Source organism: Monopterus albus, unplaced genomic scaffold (assembly GCF_001952655.1).
Source record: "Monopterus albus unplaced genomic scaffold, M_albus_1.0 scaffold31.1, whole genome shotgun sequence".
Taxonomy (NCBI): Eukaryota; Metazoa; Chordata; class Actinopteri; order Synbranchiformes; family Synbranchidae; genus Monopterus; species Monopterus albus.
In genome coordinates this window covers 3,590,078-3,611,892 of record NW_018127911.1, presented here as the reverse complement: position 1 = coordinate 3,611,892, position 21,815 = coordinate 3,590,078, and the positions used below count along the sequence as shown (strand labels likewise).

The 21,815-nt window shown below is 40.7% G+C and overlaps 2 protein-coding genes across 4 annotated transcripts; one reads left to right on the top strand and one right to left on the bottom strand.

The window, feature by feature from the left end:
* Positions 1–1,777: 1,777 nt before the first annotated feature.
* mfn1b (mitofusin 1b) lies at positions 1,778–15,074 on the bottom strand. Of its 3 annotated transcripts, none has more exons than XM_020596762.1 (18): positions 14,859–15,074; positions 14,236–14,393; positions 13,890–14,025; positions 13,375–13,537; positions 12,063–12,187; positions 11,750–11,858; positions 10,016–10,123; positions 9,628–9,781; positions 9,378–9,445; positions 8,027–8,148; positions 7,549–7,675; positions 6,866–6,970; positions 6,438–6,540; positions 5,313–5,539; positions 5,004–5,183; positions 4,551–4,747; positions 3,717–3,851; positions 1,778–2,558 (listed from the first exon to the last, which is right to left on the bottom strand). In XM_020596762.1, exons 2-18 carry the CDS (start codon positions 14,381–14,383, stop codon positions 2,489–2,491), a joined length of 2,277 nt encoding a protein of 758 aa, XP_020452418.1. In that variant the 5' UTR covers positions 14,384–14,393; positions 14,859–15,074; the 3' UTR covers positions 1,778–2,488. The 3 variants fall into 3 exon arrangements, with proteins under 3 accessions (XP_020452418.1, XP_020452420.1, XP_020452419.1); XM_020596764.1 differs by having other exon boundaries at positions 14,966–15,074; XM_020596763.1 differs by lacking the exon at positions 14,859–15,074 and adding an exon at positions 14,733–14,837.
* On the top strand, positions 14,354–20,696 carry plaat1 (phospholipase A and acyltransferase 1). The gene is made up of 6 exons (XM_020596870.1): positions 14,354–14,443; positions 15,999–16,097; positions 18,490–18,539; positions 18,708–18,856; positions 20,078–20,306; positions 20,544–20,696. Exons 3-6 carry the CDS (start codon positions 18,513–18,515, stop codon positions 20,643–20,645), a joined length of 507 nt encoding a protein of 168 aa, XP_020452526.1. The 5' UTR covers positions 14,354–14,443; positions 15,999–16,097; positions 18,490–18,512; the 3' UTR covers positions 20,646–20,696.
* The last annotated feature ends 1,119 nt before the right edge of the window (positions 20,697–21,815 follow it).

Genomic DNA, 21,815 nt, shown 5'->3' with positions numbered 1-21,815 from the left:
TTCTGTTTCAATCAGTCAGATAAAGATGGCAAAATGATGGCCTGACAGTATGTATTTAAAGCAATATTAGTTTGTCTGTTTGGGAAATGTTCACTTTCTGGCGGTTGGATAGAACGAGTTAATTAGCTTTCAAGATACTTGCAGGCAGACATCGTTACCGTAAACACAGTAACCAAGGTCAGGCTAGCTGCTCACATCCTATTTCCAATTTTTGCACTAGTTACACATGAACCGGTGCACTAAACTAAGCTCACGCTAGCTGGCAGCTCTCTAGAAAGCTAGAAAGCAAATGAGCATTCCCCCCCCCCCAATGAGTCAAACTATTCTTCTAAACCTGCTGTGTTTTCACTTTCATATTTCATCATAAATTGTGATTTAAAAACAAAACAAAAAAAAATACACCACAGCCCTTAACAGCTGGCTGAAAAGGGGGATCATCTGTATTACTGACGATGATATTCAGCAGGCAGCCATGTCCTCCCTCTGTGTAATTCAGCAGTATTAGCAGCTGGCCCCTGAATAGTAAGATAGCACTTCTCCGTGCTTGTGCAGTTCACTCGTCTAAGTAGTGCAGTAGACTCAATCAAAAAGGTGCTTGAATTCTTTTAATTTTAAATTATTGTTGTATTTACCTGAGGTCTCTTCCAGTTTATTCCCCTTACTACATAACTGATATGGAACTGTTTGATTTTACAAAATGTCAAAACTTAATGCATTAAAGGTTTGAAATACCGGAATCTAAGTCTGTGACTTATTGTATGGGAGTAGTAACTTGAAGCATGTGCGTGGTGCCACTGGTCACCTTCAGGCTTCATAGAGCAGTGGTCAGTGCTGCTCAGGTTCAGGTAGTGTTTTTAAGACTGTGGCACTGACCTTCAAATTTATTATTTGAATATACAAAATAAAGTTTTTGATAAACCGTGAATATAGGACACCCCACCACTTGAATTGGTTGCATCACATAACTGCGGCACCAACACAAAATAACACACTGTCCTTTGACTCTACCTTTTTTGTTGTTTTGTTTGAAGCCAGTGGAGACCAGGGACTTGGTGCCATGATAATTCTCTTACAGTGCTATTGTGTGAAATTATAATCACTTATGGAACAATTTTTTTTATATACATATATTTTTTGGTATTTGTACAGTGGCTTGGTGATACTGATGTTGCCATGAGTTATTGTAACCAATAAAAGCTTTTACTTTTAACCAATAATGCAGATCCTGGCTGATGTCCTTGATGGAAAACAAGACTACACAAGGAGGTAATATATTACTCTCATACAAATATTTAAACAAGTGGTTATATTTTCTATTGTGTTACGGGAAACAAAAGAAGCTTCATTCACAACACAAGACCCATCTGAGGAGGACCAAAGACCAACATTTGGATTTAGTTTTTAATATCATTATACAGGCTGAACAAGTGTAAAAGGATTGTAGAAGTTGCTTTAGAAGTTTAAGGTGGACTCATGCTGCTAACGTAGCCTTAGCACCAATTATATCACCAGTGTGTTAAAAAAAAAAAAAAAAAAAGTTTAACAAGACTGTCCAGCTCTGGAAAAGTCTTAAATGCAAAAAGTCTGTTTTAGAGGTATTTTAACACGCATTGCAGAAAAAAACCCAAATTTTATAGTGCAGACTGATGTCAATACAAGTCTAGTGGGTAGACATAAAATGTGGAGATTTGTAAAAGTTTTCAAAATAGAACATGAACTTAGTATTTTATAAACATGCTTTCCCTTCCAAATAATTTCTCTTATATCTATATCATGTGCCCGGACAGACATATGAACAATTGTACACACAAAAACGTCATTTGCTCCACATACAGTGAATTAGTCCAAAAAGAAAAAAAAGGCATATTCACAGTTAGAAGCATGTTAGTGTCAAAATATAGCACCCGACTGGTACATAGCCTTCATGCCAACCGAGACTCAAGCACCTGCTTGTCGAGCATCTTTGCACACTGGAATACAGGTTTGTGTTGCAGGCAGTTTTGTTGTACAGTACGTTCACTGCTGTTTGTCCAGCACCAGGTTGGCTGAGGAGGAGGGGCCTCCATTCTCCTCTGTCCACAGAGTGAAACTACAGATTGCTTACTTTTTTGAGTAATCTCTCTGTTTTATTAGAAAAACAGTCTGCAAAATTTCAGAAATTAATGACAAATGTCCATTAAAAGTTACCAAAAACTTCAAATTGACCTTTAACAAAGAAGCAACAACAAAAAACAGAACCATACCAAGTGTTTGAGAAGCTATGAAGGTTTGGTATGCTTTCCTTATGAATGACAAAAATTTTTACTGATTATCAAAACATATGAATTTATGTTGACAAAGTAATGAATCAACTAATCTTCTCAGCACTATTGTCCATAGAGAAACCGTGGTGTAGTTCATGTGATGAAGAGCACCAGGAGCGGTGAGGTGACGCTGGGCTGACTGGCTCAACATGAACCAAATTATGAAGCAATGAAGAGGAGCAGCTTCACTGCTGACACTGCAGGTACTGGTTTGTGAATGCCTCCAACTGTTTCTCCATCGCTGTGGCTTTATGTCTGCAGAAAGAAACAGAAGTCAGTAAAACAAGTAAAGCTTCTTGGTTTGTAATGCAACTGTTAAACTGTTCATTTCACATTTCTGCAACTTTTACAACTATTTTATTTATGGCCTACAATTACCCCGACTGATTGACCTTTTGTCAAGTGTAAGTTGGGTGGAGTTAGTTGTCCATGATGTATCCTGACTCTTGCCTAATGTCAGCCAGGATTGATCAAGTCACCACATGACCCTCTACAGCAGGGGTGTCAAACTCAATCACACAGGGACCTTTCCATAAAAATATCTCCTGGCAAAATGATACAAACTATGAATATGAAAAATGTGAACATGCTGCAAAAAAACCTGAAAATATAAATAAAAAATTGTGCTTTTAGGTAAAAGTTAAAATAACAAATCAAAACATTCCATTTTCTTTGCTCTTATGCCATTTTGTCAGAGCTGGATGCTTGGCGTCTTTTCTTGGCAACAAGTTCGTTTATGTTTGGGGTAAGGTTCCATGTTGTGGAGATTCTCAGGATGGACTGTGCAGGTGTTCATCAGTGAGACAACTCCTGTGTGATGTTTTGTTAATCTTCATCACAGAGAATAGCTTCTCACACAGATGTGTGCTACCAAACATACACAAAGTTCGAGTCGCATGTAGATGGAGCTGGGGCTAGCTCTGACTTGAAATTAGGGTTGTATACATCAACAGACGCTTGATTGATCTGACGTAATTGACGTGGGAATGATCACAGGTAGCCTATCGTTCGGTAAGGTGGCTGTTGCGCTGCATTATGGGATTTGTAGTTTGTGCGTTATCGGTGCTTCATATCGCCGGGCCATTAAGAAAAGATATATAAAATGATCTTGTGGGCCGGATATAACTGTACACTGGGCCAGATGTGGCCTGCGGGCGTTTGACACATGCTCTACAGGATTAGTATAGATAACAGATGGATGGACAAGCTTACTTACTATAAGGCTGCACAGTCTATGGCAGGTCTGCTAAGTCTGACCGTTTCCAGGTCTTGAAATGTTTGATCATCATCACTCATATCATCTAGTGTATTCATTGTCCCCACACTAGGTTCTCCTAGATTCCCAGACACACTCTCTCCCACATCTTCTCCACCCTTCCCGCTGCCCCCAGTAAGCAAAGGAGCTGGACTGACCGCAGGGTCTTGGAGTGGTTCTGGATGGCCTCCAGCTGATCTATGTTGATTGTCAGTTGGCGGATTTCTGCCTCCAGCTCTTTCTGCGTCTGGTCCACCTGCTGACAGAGCTGGGCAAAGGTCGTAGCCATCTCCCTGGCAACACAGAGGACACCGCGTCACGCTGCTTGTTTATTTAGCCCTGCTACAGATGAGAAGGCTGGGCGGAGCACAGGCGAGGGTGTGGCAAGGCTTTGTGTGTGCGTAAATCAGGAACGTTATGGGGAGTCGGGCTTTGTCAGTGGGTTAAATATCACTGACAGAGATTGAGGAAGGGTGAAGAGAAATGAGCACTTGATGGCAGCAAAACACTAGCAGCATGAATGGCCTTGATGTTAAAGTATACCCATCAAATACCCTGGATGTTTTCAGATGAATCTCGGATTGTTACATTTTATACCTTGACAGTTTTAGTAAAAACAAAACGGACCAAGTTATGCAAGTGTTTCACAGCAGAGCTCACCCTCAGCAAAGACACAATGGAGAGAAAAACAAACTAGTGAAATCATAATGATGCACTAAATGAGCTTGGTACACAACATCAAATGACAGAGTAATACTTATTATTCTACTGACCTTGATGTAGTGATGAAAAATGGCTATAATCTGTGTACACATCTGTACAAACTAGCTGAAAGAACTGCCAGAAAAATCTTAAAAGATGAACCAGTTACCCTCTCACTAACTGTGACTCTGCCGTACTGTATATCAAGTACAAAACATTTCACGTTTTGCCCCATCCAGTCTGTTCTGCTGTAAGTGTAAAATGACAAACGGAGCCGTATCAGGACTTACTGCTGGACCTGGTGGCTGCAGTTGCTACTAGTAAAGCTGACGATGAGCTGCAGCTTCTCGGTTGCATAGTTCACAAACTGGTGCTTTAGAGCACGCTCCTTTGCCTTTGTGGTCCAGGTGAGTCTCTCGTACAGGTATAACAAGCCATACAGTGAGGCTGACAGGGCGATCAGCCTCCAACCAACTGTTTTCCATACCTTAGGAAACACAAAACAGACAAAATAGAAGGAAGATGGGTTAGGTTCAAACACTTCCATTAACAGATGGGTTTTGGTGCCAAGTATTTGTATACAATGACATAAAAAAAGGACCATTTAGTAACGCATTTCCTGATTTGTTACATTAAATGTATATAAAACATTGGTACAAAGTAATTTGTCCAACAAATAAGAAGTATCAGCTTCCCCCCCCCCACATATAGCTCATGAGTACATGCTATTTTAGACAACATACCACTCCTCCAACGACGATAAGACCCATTGAAGTGCGCGAGGTGAGGGAAGCGACATTGGTTGCCATGGCTACCATCAGGTCTTCCTGGGTCATGACGGCTGTCTCATGGTTGGGCTGAGATGTGGTGGACTGGGGTCCTGAGGAGGGTGTTCGGGCCTGAGGCAATGCTGGTTGAGATGCCTGAGTGGTGAGAAGCAGTTTTGCACTATAAGCTTTGTATGGTGTTTATGTGACGCAGGCCACGTCACATAACCAGTATGAATAATCTTTGACATTAAATGTCACGTTATGAATTAAAGATGGTTGAACCTTGAAGTTCAGGTCCACCAGTGTGAGTGCTCTCTGTGCGTTGACGGATCCCAGGAAGCGGTGGACTAATGCTGTCCAGCCCAACGAAAACTTAAAGTCAATGTTCTCCTGGAAGTCGCTGCAGAGTGTGGCACAGTTTAGGTCGTAACTCAGGTCAAACTTCCTGCTGGGCACCAACATGTGCACTTGGTTCTGGACCGCAGAGGGAAGCAGAGGGAGCATGCTATCTGGGGAGTGATCAAACATGGCAGGTGAAAATTGAAACAGAAATCCACAGAAATCAACAGCCGTCTTTCCTAGTTTATATTTTAAACAAGCACTGATGCAAAAGGGCACAGGGACTATTCTTCAAAATGAGTACTTTATTCTAGGCAGGCACATTTTACAGCTAATACTTCCTTCTGAAAGTAATAACACAAAGTGACAGAAACAATCATACCACATTTGCAAAACAATAGCTGAAGTCTTTGGATTCGAGGGCACATTAACACCTTTTCAACATCTCTGCCACGTGCCTGACACAGTGACGCCTTTGTGGCATAATGGACCATGGGATGATGGTATTCAGTGAGCAGGGTAAATATAGCAATGTGCTGGTTGTTACAGATCATAGCTGAGTGCCCAAAAGGTTTTGACTAAGTTTAGCTACACTCACTGAATGGGAGACTGAGTGGATAAACAATGGTGGACTGGAAAATCTAGGCTGAGGTCATTTTCTATGAAAACATGATTTATTCCTTGACCATCTTGTACACAATCATCATCGACATTCTTCAATTTTTTTTAAAGTTCTGTTCTGTTAAGAAGAATTAAAAATATTTAAGTAACCAGGTTACAAGTAGGTGAAGGTTACATTTCCTCACTAAGGCTGTTTATTAAGTTCAAAGTGGATTTTATACTGAACTGTACATTCACATTCTACCTGCCGCAAATAACTGCATATTTTCCTAATAATTGTTTTTAGGTAATTTCTTTCAGCCATCCATCTGGGACAGCAAAGCTGTTTGACCCAGAGTAGCTGAGCTGCGCTGATCTTTGTTCTCTGCAAGCTTTGACACAACTGAGACACTGACAGTGCAGCGCTGTACTCCTGAGGCAAACTATTTTGTACACATTCTCTATTACCTATCATGTATCTCTGAGAAGACTGAATAGAAGCATTGATGGCGTCTGAGCAGTGGAAGGCCAGATTCTTGCCCATCCCTTCCTCCACATGAGCCAGCAGCTCCTGCCAACAGCAACATGGGTCAGAGGGCACATGGAAGACAAGCAGACACAAAATAGAGACAGATCAGAGTACATGTTGCTCTGACCTCTCGTTTAAAAGCAGTAAACTAGCATAGTTGACTGGTAAAGCCATGCCAGAACCTATGTCAACATTGATAGATTAAAAACACAGTTTACTAACAAAAATGCGTTACGGTGCATTAACTGTAGCCAGAATTCAAAAGCGAACAGCAATCACACCCTTGAAACTCAGTCTGAACGTGGCCTTACACAGGTTTAGGGAAATTTGTTTTATTTTGCAAAAAGAAATTTGTGCCTCCACTTACGGACTTGTAGCACTTGAGGACGTGAGGTGAGGGGTGGAAGTCAGCATGGAACTCATCAACGATAATATGGAGACGACAGATCTCCTCCTCCATTGCGCTGGATACCTGGATGACACACAGCCAAAGTTGCCAGTCAGCTACCAACCACCAGCACTGAGCAGCCAAGCCTTGTGTCCTACTCAAAGAGCCTCCAGCAGCAGAAGATAAGGTCCAAAGCTGTATACTTGGCTCTTCTCATGGAAAATACACCAGTAAGACCAAATTAAATTCTATGTAGCTGCTTTCCCATGGGTAGTCGTGACTGTACATTTTATGTGTTTTTCACTATGCAGGACTTTCTGCCATGACTTATTACATCAGAGGTGCATCACCTTGCCTGCAATGAAGACCAGCTCAACTAACGTCAGAAGAAATTCTTAGACTTTTATCAAAAGTAACCCGAGTCAACTGATCACAAGGCAAAACAGAAGGTCCACTCAACAGCATGTGTACATTTGATCAGAGTAAAAGAAGAGCACAAAGCCACAGCTTTGGCTGTCTACAGCTAAAATCCATAATGCGCACTGCACAGCTAGAAAACAGGGACTGGCTGTGTGTATCTGGAGACACAAGCTGAAACGCGGTGGTGAAATCTTGTTCATCAAGTGATCAGGCGAAAGGGACACCAGCTGTTGTCTGCTTACCTTGGACTCCACGTCCTCACTGATGGCTTTGATCTTGTTCTTGATGTCCTCAATCAGTAAGTTGAGCTGCTTCTTGACAAACTCCAGTCGGTCCATCTGATACTCTCTGTCCTCTTGTGCCGCCACTCTGAAGCCCCGCCCCACCAAACAGGAAATGAATACTTATGACCATGTGATATTTCAGTTTTTCTTTTTTAATAAATCAGCAAAAATGTCAAAAATTCTGTGTTTTTCTGTCAATATGGGGTGCTGTGTGTACATTAATGAGGAAAAAAATGAACTTAAATGATTTTAGCATATGGCTGCAATATAACAAAGAGTGAAAAATTTAAGGGGGTCTGAATACTTTCCATACCCACTGTACATGCCTTTTATGAGAATTGACAAAAAGACAAAATCAGTAAAATCCGATTCTGAGAGCAAATTCTCTACCAACCCACTCCCACTAAAACCATAATGAATGGAGCAGGATACCCACCTCTTCTCTGCCGCCTCGATGTTGATGTCGTCCATGATGCTCTTGACTTTTTCTGTGATCTGCTTGGCCCTGATAGTGTGCTGCTCAAACTTTGTTTTCACTGCTGACTGCGAGATACACTCCTGCGAGGCCATAACACACAAGTTACTGTGACAGTCAAAGGGGCTGTGGCTGGATAGGGTGCACGAAGCCACACACTACCAGGGACAAATGGTGGACAAGACAGACACCTGCTACTTTGAACTTAAGACAGGAAAAGAAATGGAAACGCAGGTGTGAAAATGACAGCAGCAGTGTGTGTATCTTGTGTCCAACAGCCCACATTTTGTTGTCACAGTAATGTGTTGGTGAAGCCACAGCAAAATCATAAAAACATAAGTGAACACAACCAAGAATGCAAGTGAAAGAAAAATATTTCATGTTTTTGGATGACTTATATCATCTCCTGTTCAAGGCATCGTTTTTCTTATAAGCCCATGTATTTAAACAGTGCTGTGATAATTTATTAGAATTAGAATTTAATTCATATTGTTTTTTTGTAGGGCCAAAAATTGTAAACCAAGAACTCCTATGTTATCATTTCACTATCACGCACTTCTCAACCGCTCATGATCCATAATATCTGTTGTCATTGCGTTCATTCATATTCTACTCCTTAATCCTCCATATGTCATTCAAGACAGACAGATGTCTAAAGCACTTGGTCAATTAGGTCTTAGGTCAAAATGTTCTACAGTATGTATGGACAAAAACAAAACATCTCAACAAAGTGCAACAAAACAGAAACACAAAGAAAACTCAATCAAAATTGTTAAGACAGAACAAAATCCAAGGTGAATGAAAACAAAGCGATGCCCTCGCCTCAGTGAATCTAGACTTCAGCAATGAAGACGCAGGTTGATGGAAAAGGCACAGCGACTGGTTGGGAGGGTGCCAGTTTGGAACTGTCTGGTTGGTGGCGAAACCTAACCAGTAATAAGGTTTGAGTAGCCGATGTTCAGGTCCACTGTTGGTGTCAGGAGAGGAACTTTGGTTGCCGCTACAATAACCTTAAACAAACGCTTTGGCAAACATGCGCACACGCGCACACACGCACCATCACCAGACAACTGAATGACTCAGTTTCTCACATTCCTGAGGAGTTTTTGTAACCAAAACAAGCTCTGGTTCACAGTCTGATAAAACAGCTACTGTTTGTATCTCATGGTCTGGAAGAGAAAAAACAACTCACACTATCGATTCTCCTGTAACAATGCTTTGAGAAGTGGGAATAAAATTTTTGAAAGTCAAGGACAGCACACTGATAAGTGGCCTCGCACACACACACACACACACACACACACACACATACCTCAAACCTCCTCTCAAAGCTCTTAAACTCCTGTAGTCTCTCCTGGAAGCCCTCAGCCAGAGCGCCACCTGTTGGATGACATTTTCATATTACATAAAGCCACTTAATCGGCAACTATTTAGACTTTAGCCTACATTTTTTTGTTTTCATTAGTTTTGGTTCATTATTAGCAAATCCTGGTTGTCAATATTATTAAACAAAGATATGAACACTGTTTCCTAACAATAAAAACTCTAATCCGCTGCCGCACCTGTTTCAGGCATGCCTTGTGCACGCTGCATGCGTGAGTTCAGCACCTCTTTGGCAGAGATGAAGAAGATATGATTGGGGGCCTGCTCACGGTCCACAACCTTCAGCTCCTCAACCAGGAAGTTGATACAACGGTCTGTGTGCTGCTTCTTCACCTGAAAGGAGAGGTGTCTTATTCTCCAGTTTCACAACGTCTTGTAATTTTAAGTTTAGAACATCATATTGCAAATGCAATAAAGTTGAAAATAAGTGTATAAAGATAATACTTTAATTGAAAACTGTGATTTAATCTGTTCAGTTAAATCAAAATCATGTATAATTTCTGCAGAAATCGGTCAAAATGTGACATATTCTGTAACAGGGAAAACAGTTGCGGAGGACTGACTCACATGCTCCATGTACTCTGGTTCGTTTGCAGAGGCGTCCCAGCGGTTGTTGAGGATGAAGATGTTCGGCTTTGACAGACGTTCATTCACTTTGTGGAAAAAATGCTTTTCCTAGAGAGAGGAGGAGTGAAATGAGGAGAAAAGATAGCAGCAATGTAAGCATTACAATAAAAATGAAAGCACTCCTAATTTATTGTTGACCCAGCCAGGATTCAGACTCACACATAACATGCTTTTTGCTATTTGAATCTCCTAAGTGATTAACTTAATGCCTAGGTGTACTGAATAGCCCAGAGAGAAATGGGCGTCTGCTTTCCCTTTCAAAGAGCCGCTGCTGGGTTAAGGAGCGACTGCGTGTCCAGTTTCACATTGCACACATGCCTGAGCAGAAACAAACAAAAGTGTCACTGGACACAAACACAAGCAGCCACATTCTCCACCCTGTAACTGACTCATTGTAACAAACATCCACTTTAAGGCCTCCTTTAGTACACTTACTGTAAATGATGGTTTAAAATTAGTCATTACAAATTAAGTGGTCAAATGACTGTGCCATCATCAACTTGAGTGGACATTTTTAAAGGAATATTCAGTGCTAATGAGATACAGAAAGAGAAACTGCAATATGTAATCACTTTATTATTATATAAGATATCCATTCACTTATAGAACATAACATCACCAAGAAGGCACAGCAGAGGATGTACTTCCTGCACCAGCTCAAGAAGCTCAACCTGTCCCAGGAGCTCCTGATACATTTCTACAGAGGAATCATGGAGTCGTTTCTCAGCTGTTCCATCACTGTCTGGTTTGGCTCAGCAACCAAACAGGACAGGAACACACCCCAGTGGACAGTCAGGACTGCAGAAAAGATCATCTGTGCCAGCCTGCCCTCCATGGAGGACCTGTACACCTCACAAGTCAAAAGGAGGGCGGAGAAGATTTCTGCAGACTCCTCACACCCTGGACACAAACTGTTTGAACCCCTCTGAAAACTGTACACCAAAACAACCAGACACAAGGACAGTTTCTCAGTGCTCAGAGTACCTCAGGAGACTTTTACAGGTGTCACCATATTAACTAAAGGACCCATCCCACCCGCAGACTGATGCAGGTAGAGCAGCAAAAGAGCAGAAGGGGGTGGGGCTGTAACAATTTAAGTCATTTTTCCTCTCCTTTTCCCCTAAATGCACACTTTTTCTTGTTCTCTCACTGCCTTCTGGAAGAGCAACGTACATACACACCGAGAGCCACTGTACCACAGTCAAATTCCTCCTGTTCATACCGGGACAATACAGCTGATTCTGATAAAGTGGGAAATATACTTAAAATCATCTTGTCTTCCAGTTTTTCTTCTTATTTCCCTCTAAAATAGAAGAGCAATAAGTTATTTGGATAAACTACCCCTAACAAAACTACACTGATGCTTTTACCACTGTAGTCACACAAAGTAAAGACACTAATCTTGAACAGACAACAATGACTAAACAGACCAGAGAAGTGTGACAATGAGAAAGCTCACAGCTAAAAGGCAAAACACCTTGATCAACCATCAGGTGAGTGATGCAAAGTTGTTTCACAGGCACTTGTGATTTTAAACGTCTAGATCAATCTCTCAATCTCCCTATCATTACTCAATCTGACTGATGTAACAATAGAAACAATCTATATAAAACAGAAAATGTATTCCACAGGACACCAGCCAGATATAAGCATCACGAGACTGAGAGACTTTACCGTGTTCATGAGTGTGGATTCAGAATTGGCCACCAGCACAAAGACGTCAGCATCCAGGCAAAACTTGTCAATCCAGCTGTCCAGTTGTGTTGTAACATCTGTCCCTGGGCTAGGGAGAGGAAGAAAGGTCAAGCGGTCTAATGCACAATATCTTCTAAAAATGTATGCAACATCCATTTCTGCCTGATTTTTGTTCTGCACGTTACTGGACTTAGCTGTGTTACTCTGACTTGTTAAAGATGTGGAAATTGTCAAACTGATATTTCCTAACTTGCCCAGAAAATATCCAGATCTGATGAACATATCTTGCTACCTGTCTACAAGTACGAGGTCGTCTCGAAGCAGAGCGCACTTGGTCTTTGGCCAAAACACACGGACGAGACAGCCAGAGTCCAGACTCTCATCCATGTGGAGTGCATGAGCCAGCTGGTTTACAGTCTGCAGGAGGATTGGAAACACACTGACGTCATGGATGCTAATGTAATGACTGTAATGTAAAAGCATTTTGCAGTTATTAGTGTTATATTACTGTTCAAGTAATACATGACTGTGTGTGGTTGAACCCAAAGAGAAAATTCAAGCACAAGGCTTTCTTTATTCACTTTTTTCTAAGGAGAAACATTTCTCCTTAGAGAATAATAATTCACTTCTCTGGAAAATCCATATTAAATTCTGACACTCAAGACAACGCCATGTACAAGCACTAGACTGAATATAAGAGAACATTTAAAAAAAAACAGGAAAAAATGAATTAAACTACACATTCTATTGAACCCTTGTTACCTTTATTTACTTCAGTAAGTTACAGTGAAGAGGGGGTGAAGTCTCCCACACTAGGCTCTTATTTCTGACACCTGACACTACAGTAAACATCCTGCTGTCCTGTCACAGTTCATACAAGGCAGTGGGTGTGGAAAATTAACAAACAAGCCAACAGCCAAATGCAAACATCATTCAACATTATTCTTTTTGATGCCAACATTATAGCTGGCAGGTAAAAACCAATATGTTGTCATCCAGTGCAGCTCGATCTTTTTAAATGACAGTTTATATCCTTCCTGTTGCATCATTACATTATAAACTGTAAAAGTCATTTTATGAAAGTGGATTTGAAATAAACTTGCTTATTAAACTTTAACAAAACTTGTTGAAGAATCAGGACTACAACATAACCTGACGCTGTTATCAATCTGAGGTATAAACCTAATCAGGCTGATCCTCCAACACTCAAATAACTGTAAAAGAAAAATCTTTAAGCTCATCAACAATACTTCTGTCATTCTGACTGCAATTAAAGTCAAAGGCTAAGAAGTTCACTGGGGTTAACACCAGTCAATAATGTGAGGAAGCTCAACGTAATGGCCACTATACGGTATCAATGTAATTAGGTGACAAGTGGCTAAAGACTACAGATGGTCTGATGAGTGAACATGACAGTATTCCAGTGTGTTGGCGTTGAATCTCATCTTCAGCCTCCTTCACAGAGGCATCCAGCAGTTCTCAAAAGTTTCCCCACAACAGCTCTGAGGTACTATATCAATAATATATGAACGGGATATAGACCACTGCTCATATAAGAGCAACAGTGCTAACCAAAACAAAAAGGGGATTAAAGCAACATTTACCTTGATGCTCTTCTCTTCATCAGAGCCCTCAGTCTTAAGGTAGGCCCTGTCATCATCTGTGCCCTCCACACTCAGGAAGCAGTTAGTGGTGTGGCCAATACCGCTGGGCAGCACACGGTCCCTCAGCATAGCGTTGATCACTGTGCTTTTACCATTACTGGTCCTAACAACAAACAAAACTGTCAGTTTTTCTCTGACACATCCTCCTCTTGCGTTTGTACCAGTATATCGCATGACACAGTTCACTTAAAAAGTTTAACTCAATTATGCAGAATAGGTTATATAACAAATGAATGAGGGAACAGCACAATATCACTTCAAGGACACTGCTCACAATTAAAAGACAATAAAAGCGAAAGCAAAACAGCCACAGAAAAAATATGAAGAGAGACTAGATTAACCACTGTTGCACTGACAATAAAGACTGTCTGAGAATCACAGCAGATCAGTATTAAAGACAATATTCTTTACAAAAAAAAAGTAAAACTCAGGTACATGTATACAGACGTACTTACCTGCCAAAAAAAGCCACTTTCATGTGTCTGCGTGCCAGCACCTCCTTAATGACAGCAAGTTTGTCTGCATATGCCTGAATCTCCAACTTTTGATCCTGACTTGCAATGTTCTCCAGAGCTTTATTCCCACAGATGTCTGTCAACACACACAGTCATACCACATTAGAGAAACACAGCACACCCTTTACCAGCCCTTTAGACTGTGAGAGCTATCTGATAGATGACAATTACTTTTTATAACATCAAATGATTTTGCAGCTACTATCTTAATGGATGTTCCAGTCTGATTAACGATATCTACTAGTAGTAAGTGACAAATGGTCAAGAGATAAATACATTTTCTCACCTTCTACAAATGCTGAAGTCTCTTTCACATAACTCAGTAGCTGCTCAAACACATCACTTATCTTCTTCTTGGCTACAACAAAGTGCTTCAGAGGGGAAAACTCCCCCCGAGCTGAATCTGTACGTCGGAGTTGAGGAACTGCAGCCATGGTGTTCAATCTGGAGGAAGACAGGGGTCAAGAAAGACAGGGGTCAAGAAAGACAAACACGTGAGTGGACATGAGCAGATTACTGTAGCTGTCATTATGGTCATAAAACCAAACTGTTTAGATGAGGCTGTATGGCTGATGTTTAGCACCGACTGTTGTACAACCTTTTAGGTTACTGTTACACTGCAGGAGAGCTCACTCGTGTTTTAAAATGTTAGCTAAGTGCTCTGTTAGTGAAGACATAAGTTAGCAGTAACACGTAAGAATAACACACAATGTCTGACTTATATAAATAACGAAAGAAACATGCGTATATACATTTTCAGCCATGACAAATCCAAATTCTTACGTTAAAGAAGCTGACGCGTGTCACTACCAAGTAAGCTAAGCTAGTTAACCTTACGAGCGGTAACGGTAGAAAGTTAGCATTAGCAAAACATGGACTAGGGTTTTTTTTTGTTTTTTGTTTTTTTACCACAGTCCTAAGACAGCCAGTGTCCGCTTCTCATAACACAGACAACACCGATCCACGGCGACAAAACGCTGAATTCCTATAAAACACTTTCTGTCAGCCTGGCTAACCTCCGTATTCCATAAAGGCACCACTGTCAATGTGGGTACAAACAGTCAGCTTCCGGGACAGATTTCAAAACAAAAGTTCCTTTGACATTGCGCCACAAGGACAGTAGCACAAGCATAGGAATGCGCTAGGATAAGATTTGCATTAGGTTCTTAGTGACTTTCCATGTGCTTTAAATATCTCTGGCCATTATCTTTATAACTCAAGGGATTTGCCCTTGCTTATGGTTTTGATTTAACAGAGCATCTATTATTTTTAAACGTTGGCATGTGGTCTAGTCACATTTCATGGGCTGGGTCCTCTAATTGTTTAGAAAAAAGCTGAATATGGTTAGGATTACCTTGATTCTAAATAAAATATAAAACAGCACAACAGAATAAAGAATATCTTACAGATTATATGTAGGCCTATAGTATGTTTATTACAGGCCTTTATATTTATAATTAGTTTCAGTATATATTGCACAATCACTGGGTTATATTTGACCTAGTGTTGGGTTAATTTAGCACCTACATAATAATGGGTTAATGAGACAAAGAGTTGTTTCAGTCCAGTGACCAAGTGGTAGGGTAGAAGTAACAGTGAGCCACAATAACCCACTAGTTCTAGGTACAGCTATATTGATATACTGACGCCTCTCTCCATAAACAATAAGTTTGGAAGAATGGGAAAAACATCAAAACCCAGACAAACATAAAAAATGCAACTGTTCCCAGCAGCATAGTAAATAAATACCATAAAAATGTTGTATAGATAAAAAAAAGTGGGGGTGTATGTGCTCCTTTTTATAATTCACATACCCAATATCCTCTCTCTACCATACCACTGCTAACATGTCATATAGTTTTAGTGTTGGCCATTAGATTATTTTTGAGCATTGCTTTTAGACTTTTAAGGTTTGCTATACAGTTTGTTGATCAGTTTCATGAATTCACACCAATTATTTGTAATCCTGACCCTTACATTTCTTTTTATTTTGTGTTGCTCTGTTCAGGTTTACTACGTTTACCTTGATACAGTGTGCTATTGTTACAGGAGAGGGGGCGGAGACAAGGAAAAGGTTGGGAGACAGCAGCCAATCAGTGAGCAAGCAATGCCATCACCATTGTCACATGTCCAGCTCATGACACCAAGGTTAAGACTATAACCTATTATACACTAGACACCAAGTCCTACTAAAGTCAGTACTTTGTATCCCTACTTTGACATTTGTACCCAGTTCTTGTAATTCTTGATTTAGGATCTATTCTTTGCAGGATAGTTCAAGTCCTAGGTTATTCTGTGCAAGAAACACACAACTGTCTTACACACACACAGAGCATAATTAAAATCTACTCAGACTTTTAGTGATGTTCAGGTCAGGGGGCTGTGAGGGCTGTTCCTAAGGTTTCAGCTTCTGTAGTAGTTTATGTTGGATTCTGAGGTCTACTCTGGATTCTTGTCCTGTTGTAGAAGTCAACCTCCTTTCACTTTCCTGACTGCATAACAGTTGCATCCAAATTTTGCTGACATTCTTAACTATCCATGTGAGATCTTTGGACTGCCTCTCTGAAGGGGGAATAACTGACTACTCACTTAGCACAAGCGTTTGGTAGTGACACAATTACTCATTTACAATTACTCATTACAATTGCTCAGAGAGAAGCTGTGTATACCCTGGACCTTCAGAAATATGCAACATACATTAGACAGTATGTTTTTTTTCTGTAGACCTGTGCAACCCTCATGAACAATTGCATTCAAATTGTGACCGGGCCAATATACAGGCCGAGGCAACTCAGACCGTAGTAACCTTTAGTAGTTCCCCAAGAATAACACCCCTCCTGTTTTCAGAGGTCAAATTCATGCAAACTTCCCCAGTACTGAGCTGCTACAGTCAACAGGTTAAAAGGCACCATTAAATAAACACCACAAATCAATTAATCACACATCAACCAAATATAAGAGGGCCTTGCCTCCCTGTGCATAAAACCATTCACACCATAAAATTGACTAAACCCTATTTGGAAACAATACAATAAATAGGGAACATAATGCTAGGAAAAACCTCTTAACATAAAAGCAGAACAAAGCAAGGCAAAATGTTGCATAAGCAAAACATTACATAGGCAAAACACTACATAAGCAAAACAGCAGTGGCTATCACCCCTTGGCTGCACGTCCCCCTAGCACAACATGTGCTATGGACGCCAACTTCTACTGGATCACGCTCGCATCAATTATCGCTCCTGGAGAGCATGGCAATCTCCTAAAAACAGTCTTAAAGGAGAAGCAGGACACAGCTCGATGGAGGGAGATTCACTTCAGACCGGTTATGGCAGTGACCAGCACAACATTGCTTATCGCCACAGCATCTCCCCAGGTGTTATTTATATCTATGATTATTCTGACAAATTACTAACCAGGCGGTGTAGGCGTGGGAAGAACCTATACATTACGTATGCCAACATGCATATGCGCTGCTCTGCAAAAACAAACCAGAGAACATTTAAATAAAACAAATCTTGTATGTTTTGCCTTTGCCTGAATGAGACAATGCCAGAGAGGAAACACCTCTCTCTGTGCTTATGTATGTGACCAACTGTGGCAAACTGGCACCAGTCAGAGCAGGTGGCAGTGAAACACCTCCAGGTCCAGCTTGTGGTTTAGCTTTAGGAAATTTGAAAACCTCTTGTCACCTCAAAAATTTGGAATCGATCTTGTTCTCTTTCTCTTTTCTTGCTGGATTTTCTGTGGCTATGTGTGGATTTATGATGGACAGTTAAAATGTTGAAGAAGAAAAAGCTGATGGTGTTTGAGTAAGTAATACTCCTTTATGCACTTTCTTGTTGCTGACTGCTGAATCCTCTGAATAATTCAATTCTTCTTAGAACCTCATTAAATCACTATAGTAATGCTATGATATTACAACAAAAGACTAAAATGTATTGTACATTATTTTTTAGATTTCATAGAAACAACAAAACAATGATTTGGAGAATTACTCAAATCTAAACATATGATAAAAAGTATTGTACTATTTTTCTCTAGTTCAACTCTATGTTTTTCTGTTACGTGTGACAGCATGGCCGCTGCATCATACATTAATAATGAAATGGAAACAGTAATTGTTCTCCTGGGCGGATACAGATTTCATCCCCTCTAACTGTGGATTGAACAGAAAATCCCAAAATTGTGATCACAGTCAGAAAATGTGGAAGTCGTGTAAATTCACATTTTTATGTGTGAAATGACCTGGGCTTAAACTAGTTTTTCTGTCAGCTTCCTCATTGTGCTGGTGCTATTGTGGTACCATTGGTGACACACAAGCTTGTGTATTGTCTGTGTGTATGTGTATGGGTGACCTTTACACTGTGTACCATCCCATCCAGCATTCTCTTTCTCTGGGAATTTAGTTATTTTGCCTTTTTACTCTTGTCTTACCAGAAAATGTAGTAAGAAATTTTGACTTTTTTTGTCCAATTGACATTCAGTGACCTGTCAGTGGCTTTAAAGTGGTGTTTCCTCTCTCTCTCTCTCTCTTTAGAATGTGTGGAAGCATGATGTGGGATGGATAAACAACAACAAAACTCTAACGTAAGATGAATTACAGGCTGTTAATATGGAATGTAATTTAGCAGTTTATGTTTTTATAATGGTTGAATACTGGAGTATGAATGGGCAGTTGACCTGTGTGTGTGTGTCTCTCAAAAAACAATAAATGTGTGGAGCATCATATACAACTGTCTGTCACATTCTGTGTAGATGGCCTCTAATGACCCTGACCTTCCTGAGCCCTCTGGTGACCCCCAGCCTGGTGACCTCATTGAGATCTTCAGACCAGCTTATCAGCACTGGGCTCTCTACCTGGGAGATGGTTACATCATCAACTTAACTCCTGTTGGTCAGTGGGAGTATTTTTAACTTAAGTGTGATAGTTAGGGTTAAATATGAGTGATTTGAGGTGCTCATGCCATCACTGGGAGATTTTCTCCAGGATGATTTTTCTTTCAGCCTCTTAAAATCAGTTCATTTCGACTTTGTGATGGAACTGTGCTTTGTTTGTATGTGTGTTGTGTGTAATGGACCACAGTTTCAACTGACCTCAGTATACTTTTCTTTAAATACTTAAGCATCTCCAAGTCATACTCTAAAGGTCATACTGACTGTAACTCTGCTCCATTTTTGATGAAGACTGGAGACACGGTACATCACATCAATTTTCTCATCTGTATGAGTCATGGGAAATTATAAACATAGTTGTGTCACTTCTTTGTAGTTTATTTGACATTTGATAAGTGGGAACAGTTAATCTTGTCCATGTGGCCAGGATCCAAAATGAACTGGGATCTCGTTGGTGGTTTCCCACTCTAGATGTCTTACTTTAGTTTCCTAAACCTACATAATGCCAGATCCAGGATCTGATCATGTTCATCTTCGGTTTAATGGATTAGAAGAGATCATGGTTTGGATGGTGCTGCCCCCCCCCCTCCCGTTTATCCTCCCCCAGTCCTGCCATATATATATATACATACATACACACACACACACACACCCTGTTTTCCGCTCATTCTCCACTGGCCATTACGTACATGTCCAGAGGATACTGCACGCTCTGATGCCCATCGGCACGTTTCCCCGTTCCCTTTCTCTACTTACCTGACCTCCTGCCGGCTCTCCTGCCCATCCTCTGGTTTCTGTCCCCCCACCTGCTGTCTCACCTGCCTGTCCTGGTCCTTGGGTTCTCCTGGCACCTGCTGTCTCACCTGCCCATGCTGGTCCTCCTGGTTCCTCGTCCTGGCGCTCCTGATTCTGCGCCCCAGCCCCCCGGTTCCTTACCCTACCTGCCCTCTGTTGCTCGCTACACTTCCTGCCAGCTCCGAGCCTGCCTGACTTCTTGCCACCCAACATAATCTGTTACTTATCTAATAAACTTCCTTTTTTAGTTACTGGTTCTCTGGTTTCTGTGTCGGCATCTGGGGTCCACACCGCACCACACCACTGACGTAACAAGACCTTCATTAAACCTTACCGTTTTACACTCAGTACTAGAATGTGTTAATCCTAGTCCATTAAAGCTTGGGGTCCACACCGCACCACACCACTGACGTAACAAGACCTTCATTAAACCTTAGCGTTTTACAGAAAGCAGTGGTGCGCATGCAGCTGCTGAAGGAGGTGGTGGGAAGCGACTCGTACCGTGTCAACAACAAGTACGACCACAGTCACACACCCCTGCCCATCTATGAAATCATTCAACGAGCACAAGTCCTCATTGACCAGGAGGTGTCTTATGACCTGCTGGGGAGCAACTGCGAACACTTTGTTACCCTTCTGCGTTATGGAGAGGGGGTGTCTGAGCAGGTCTCTCACTGTTTTTGTGTCTTATGTGTAATAAGTTTGGCTGGTTGGGTGTATGCAAGGTTTAGAGTGGTTAAAGTTATGGCTACAGTTTTGGTAGACATTAAAGAGTTGTTCCACCCAAAATTTTGCCACTCACCACTCATAACTTTGACATGTGGTGGTTTTTCAAGAATCCATCCATCCTTCCTTCCTTGTGATAATCATGAGTCCACCTCCTCTACTCTATTTTCTCCACAGGCTACACGAGCCATTGGGGCCATCAGTTTGGTGACCGCAGCCGCCAGTGCCTTCTCCATGCTGGGACTGATAAATGCACGATCCAGAAACAGGCCTTTCTAGCACTGGATGGTGTTGTATCCTAACATTCATATGGCTGTGATAACATAATATAATAACATAATAAAGTATTAATAAAACTCTTACTTGTTATTGAGTATTTATTGAAGGGTACTTCGTGATTCAATAATACCTTGCTAAAAGTGATATTAATAGCTATTGTATTTGGTTTAGCCTGGTTTTTGTTAGTCTTTGTCACAGTGTGAGATTGTTGATGGTTATGCCACTCAAATTACAAAACGTACATTTTCACTTTGTTTTGATTTTATTTGCCCATGTTTTGAGACATCAGTCATTTCTGCTGCCAGAGCAAGATAAAGGGGATGAATATTTGTTTTACTTGACAGTTTTATTAGTGTTTCCCCTGTAGAAAGTAGCTCTAATAGAAACTGTTCACAGTGAGATCTGTGGATTAGCCACAGTAACATGGCCACTACTTCTGGAGAGATACATTCTTGCAGAGTATTAATACAATTTTTCAATGCGGTGAGCATCACAAACTACACAGATATCACAGACAGTGTTTCTAAACTGCACAAAAAAAAATATGTTCAGGACTGGAAATCATTGGTTAAGAGAAACTAGGCCCCTAAGTTGTTTTTTTTTGTTGTTGTTGTTATTAGATGAACAAGCCGTTCACTATATCATGAATCCTTACAATTTTATTTAACAATTTTATTTACTGTTATGCAGTTTAAAGAAGAAGAAGCCTTATTTTATTGTCACTGTAACATTGTGACATGTACAACAAAATTTTGTTTGGAGCCGAGGGGCCCCGGACCACTGCGTGCATACTCGCCGCTATCATGGGCAATTTGGGGTGTTCAGTGTCTTTAACCAGGGCTGCAATTAACAATTATCAGTTAATATGCAAATTGTTTTCTTGATGTATCAATTATTTGCTTATTGCATTAAATGTGAAAAAATGTGAGCATTTGCCATTCACAGTCTACAAGTCCAAGGTGATTCCTTCAATATTCAGTATGTCCATAAATCTTAACAGGCTATTCGATTTATTGCCATATATTACACATTTGCCTTCACATTTGGTGTGTGTAAAAAAGAAAAGCAAAGGAAACAGTTACCTCTAAAATTTGCTAAAGTAGAAAGCGTCTCAAAATTACTCAAATGATGCGTTAATTTAATTTAGTTTAATTTTTATTTCAGTTCGAC

What these genes read in the sequence shown, in the direction of transcription:
- mfn1b (XM_020596762.1), bottom strand. Translation starts at nt 14,383, where the DNA reads ATGGCTGCAGTTCCTCAACTCCGACGTACAGATTCAGCTCGGGGGGAG. An exon ending in ACAAGGCATGCCTGAAACAG is followed by an intron (nt 9,446 to 9,627) that starts GTGCGGCAGCGG and finishes GTCATCCAACAG; the next exon opens with GTGGCGCTCTGGCTGAGGGC. An exon ending in GTGAGGACGTGGAGTCCAAG is followed by an intron (nt 6,971 to 7,548) that starts GTAAGCAGACAA and finishes TGTGTCATCCAG; the next exon opens with GTATCCAGCGCAATGGAGGA.
- plaat1 (XM_020596870.1), top strand. Translation starts at nt 18,513, where the DNA reads ATGGATAAACAACAACAAAACTCTAAC. An exon ending in AACAACAACAAAACTCTAAC is followed by an intron (nt 18,540 to 18,707) that starts GTAAGATGAATT and finishes CATTCTGTGTAG; the next exon opens with ATGGCCTCTAATGACCCTGA. An exon ending in ACTCCTGTTGGTCAGTGGGA is followed by an intron (nt 18,857 to 20,077) that starts GTATTTTTAACT and finishes ATTAAACCTTAG; the next exon opens with CGTTTTACAGAAAGCAGTGG.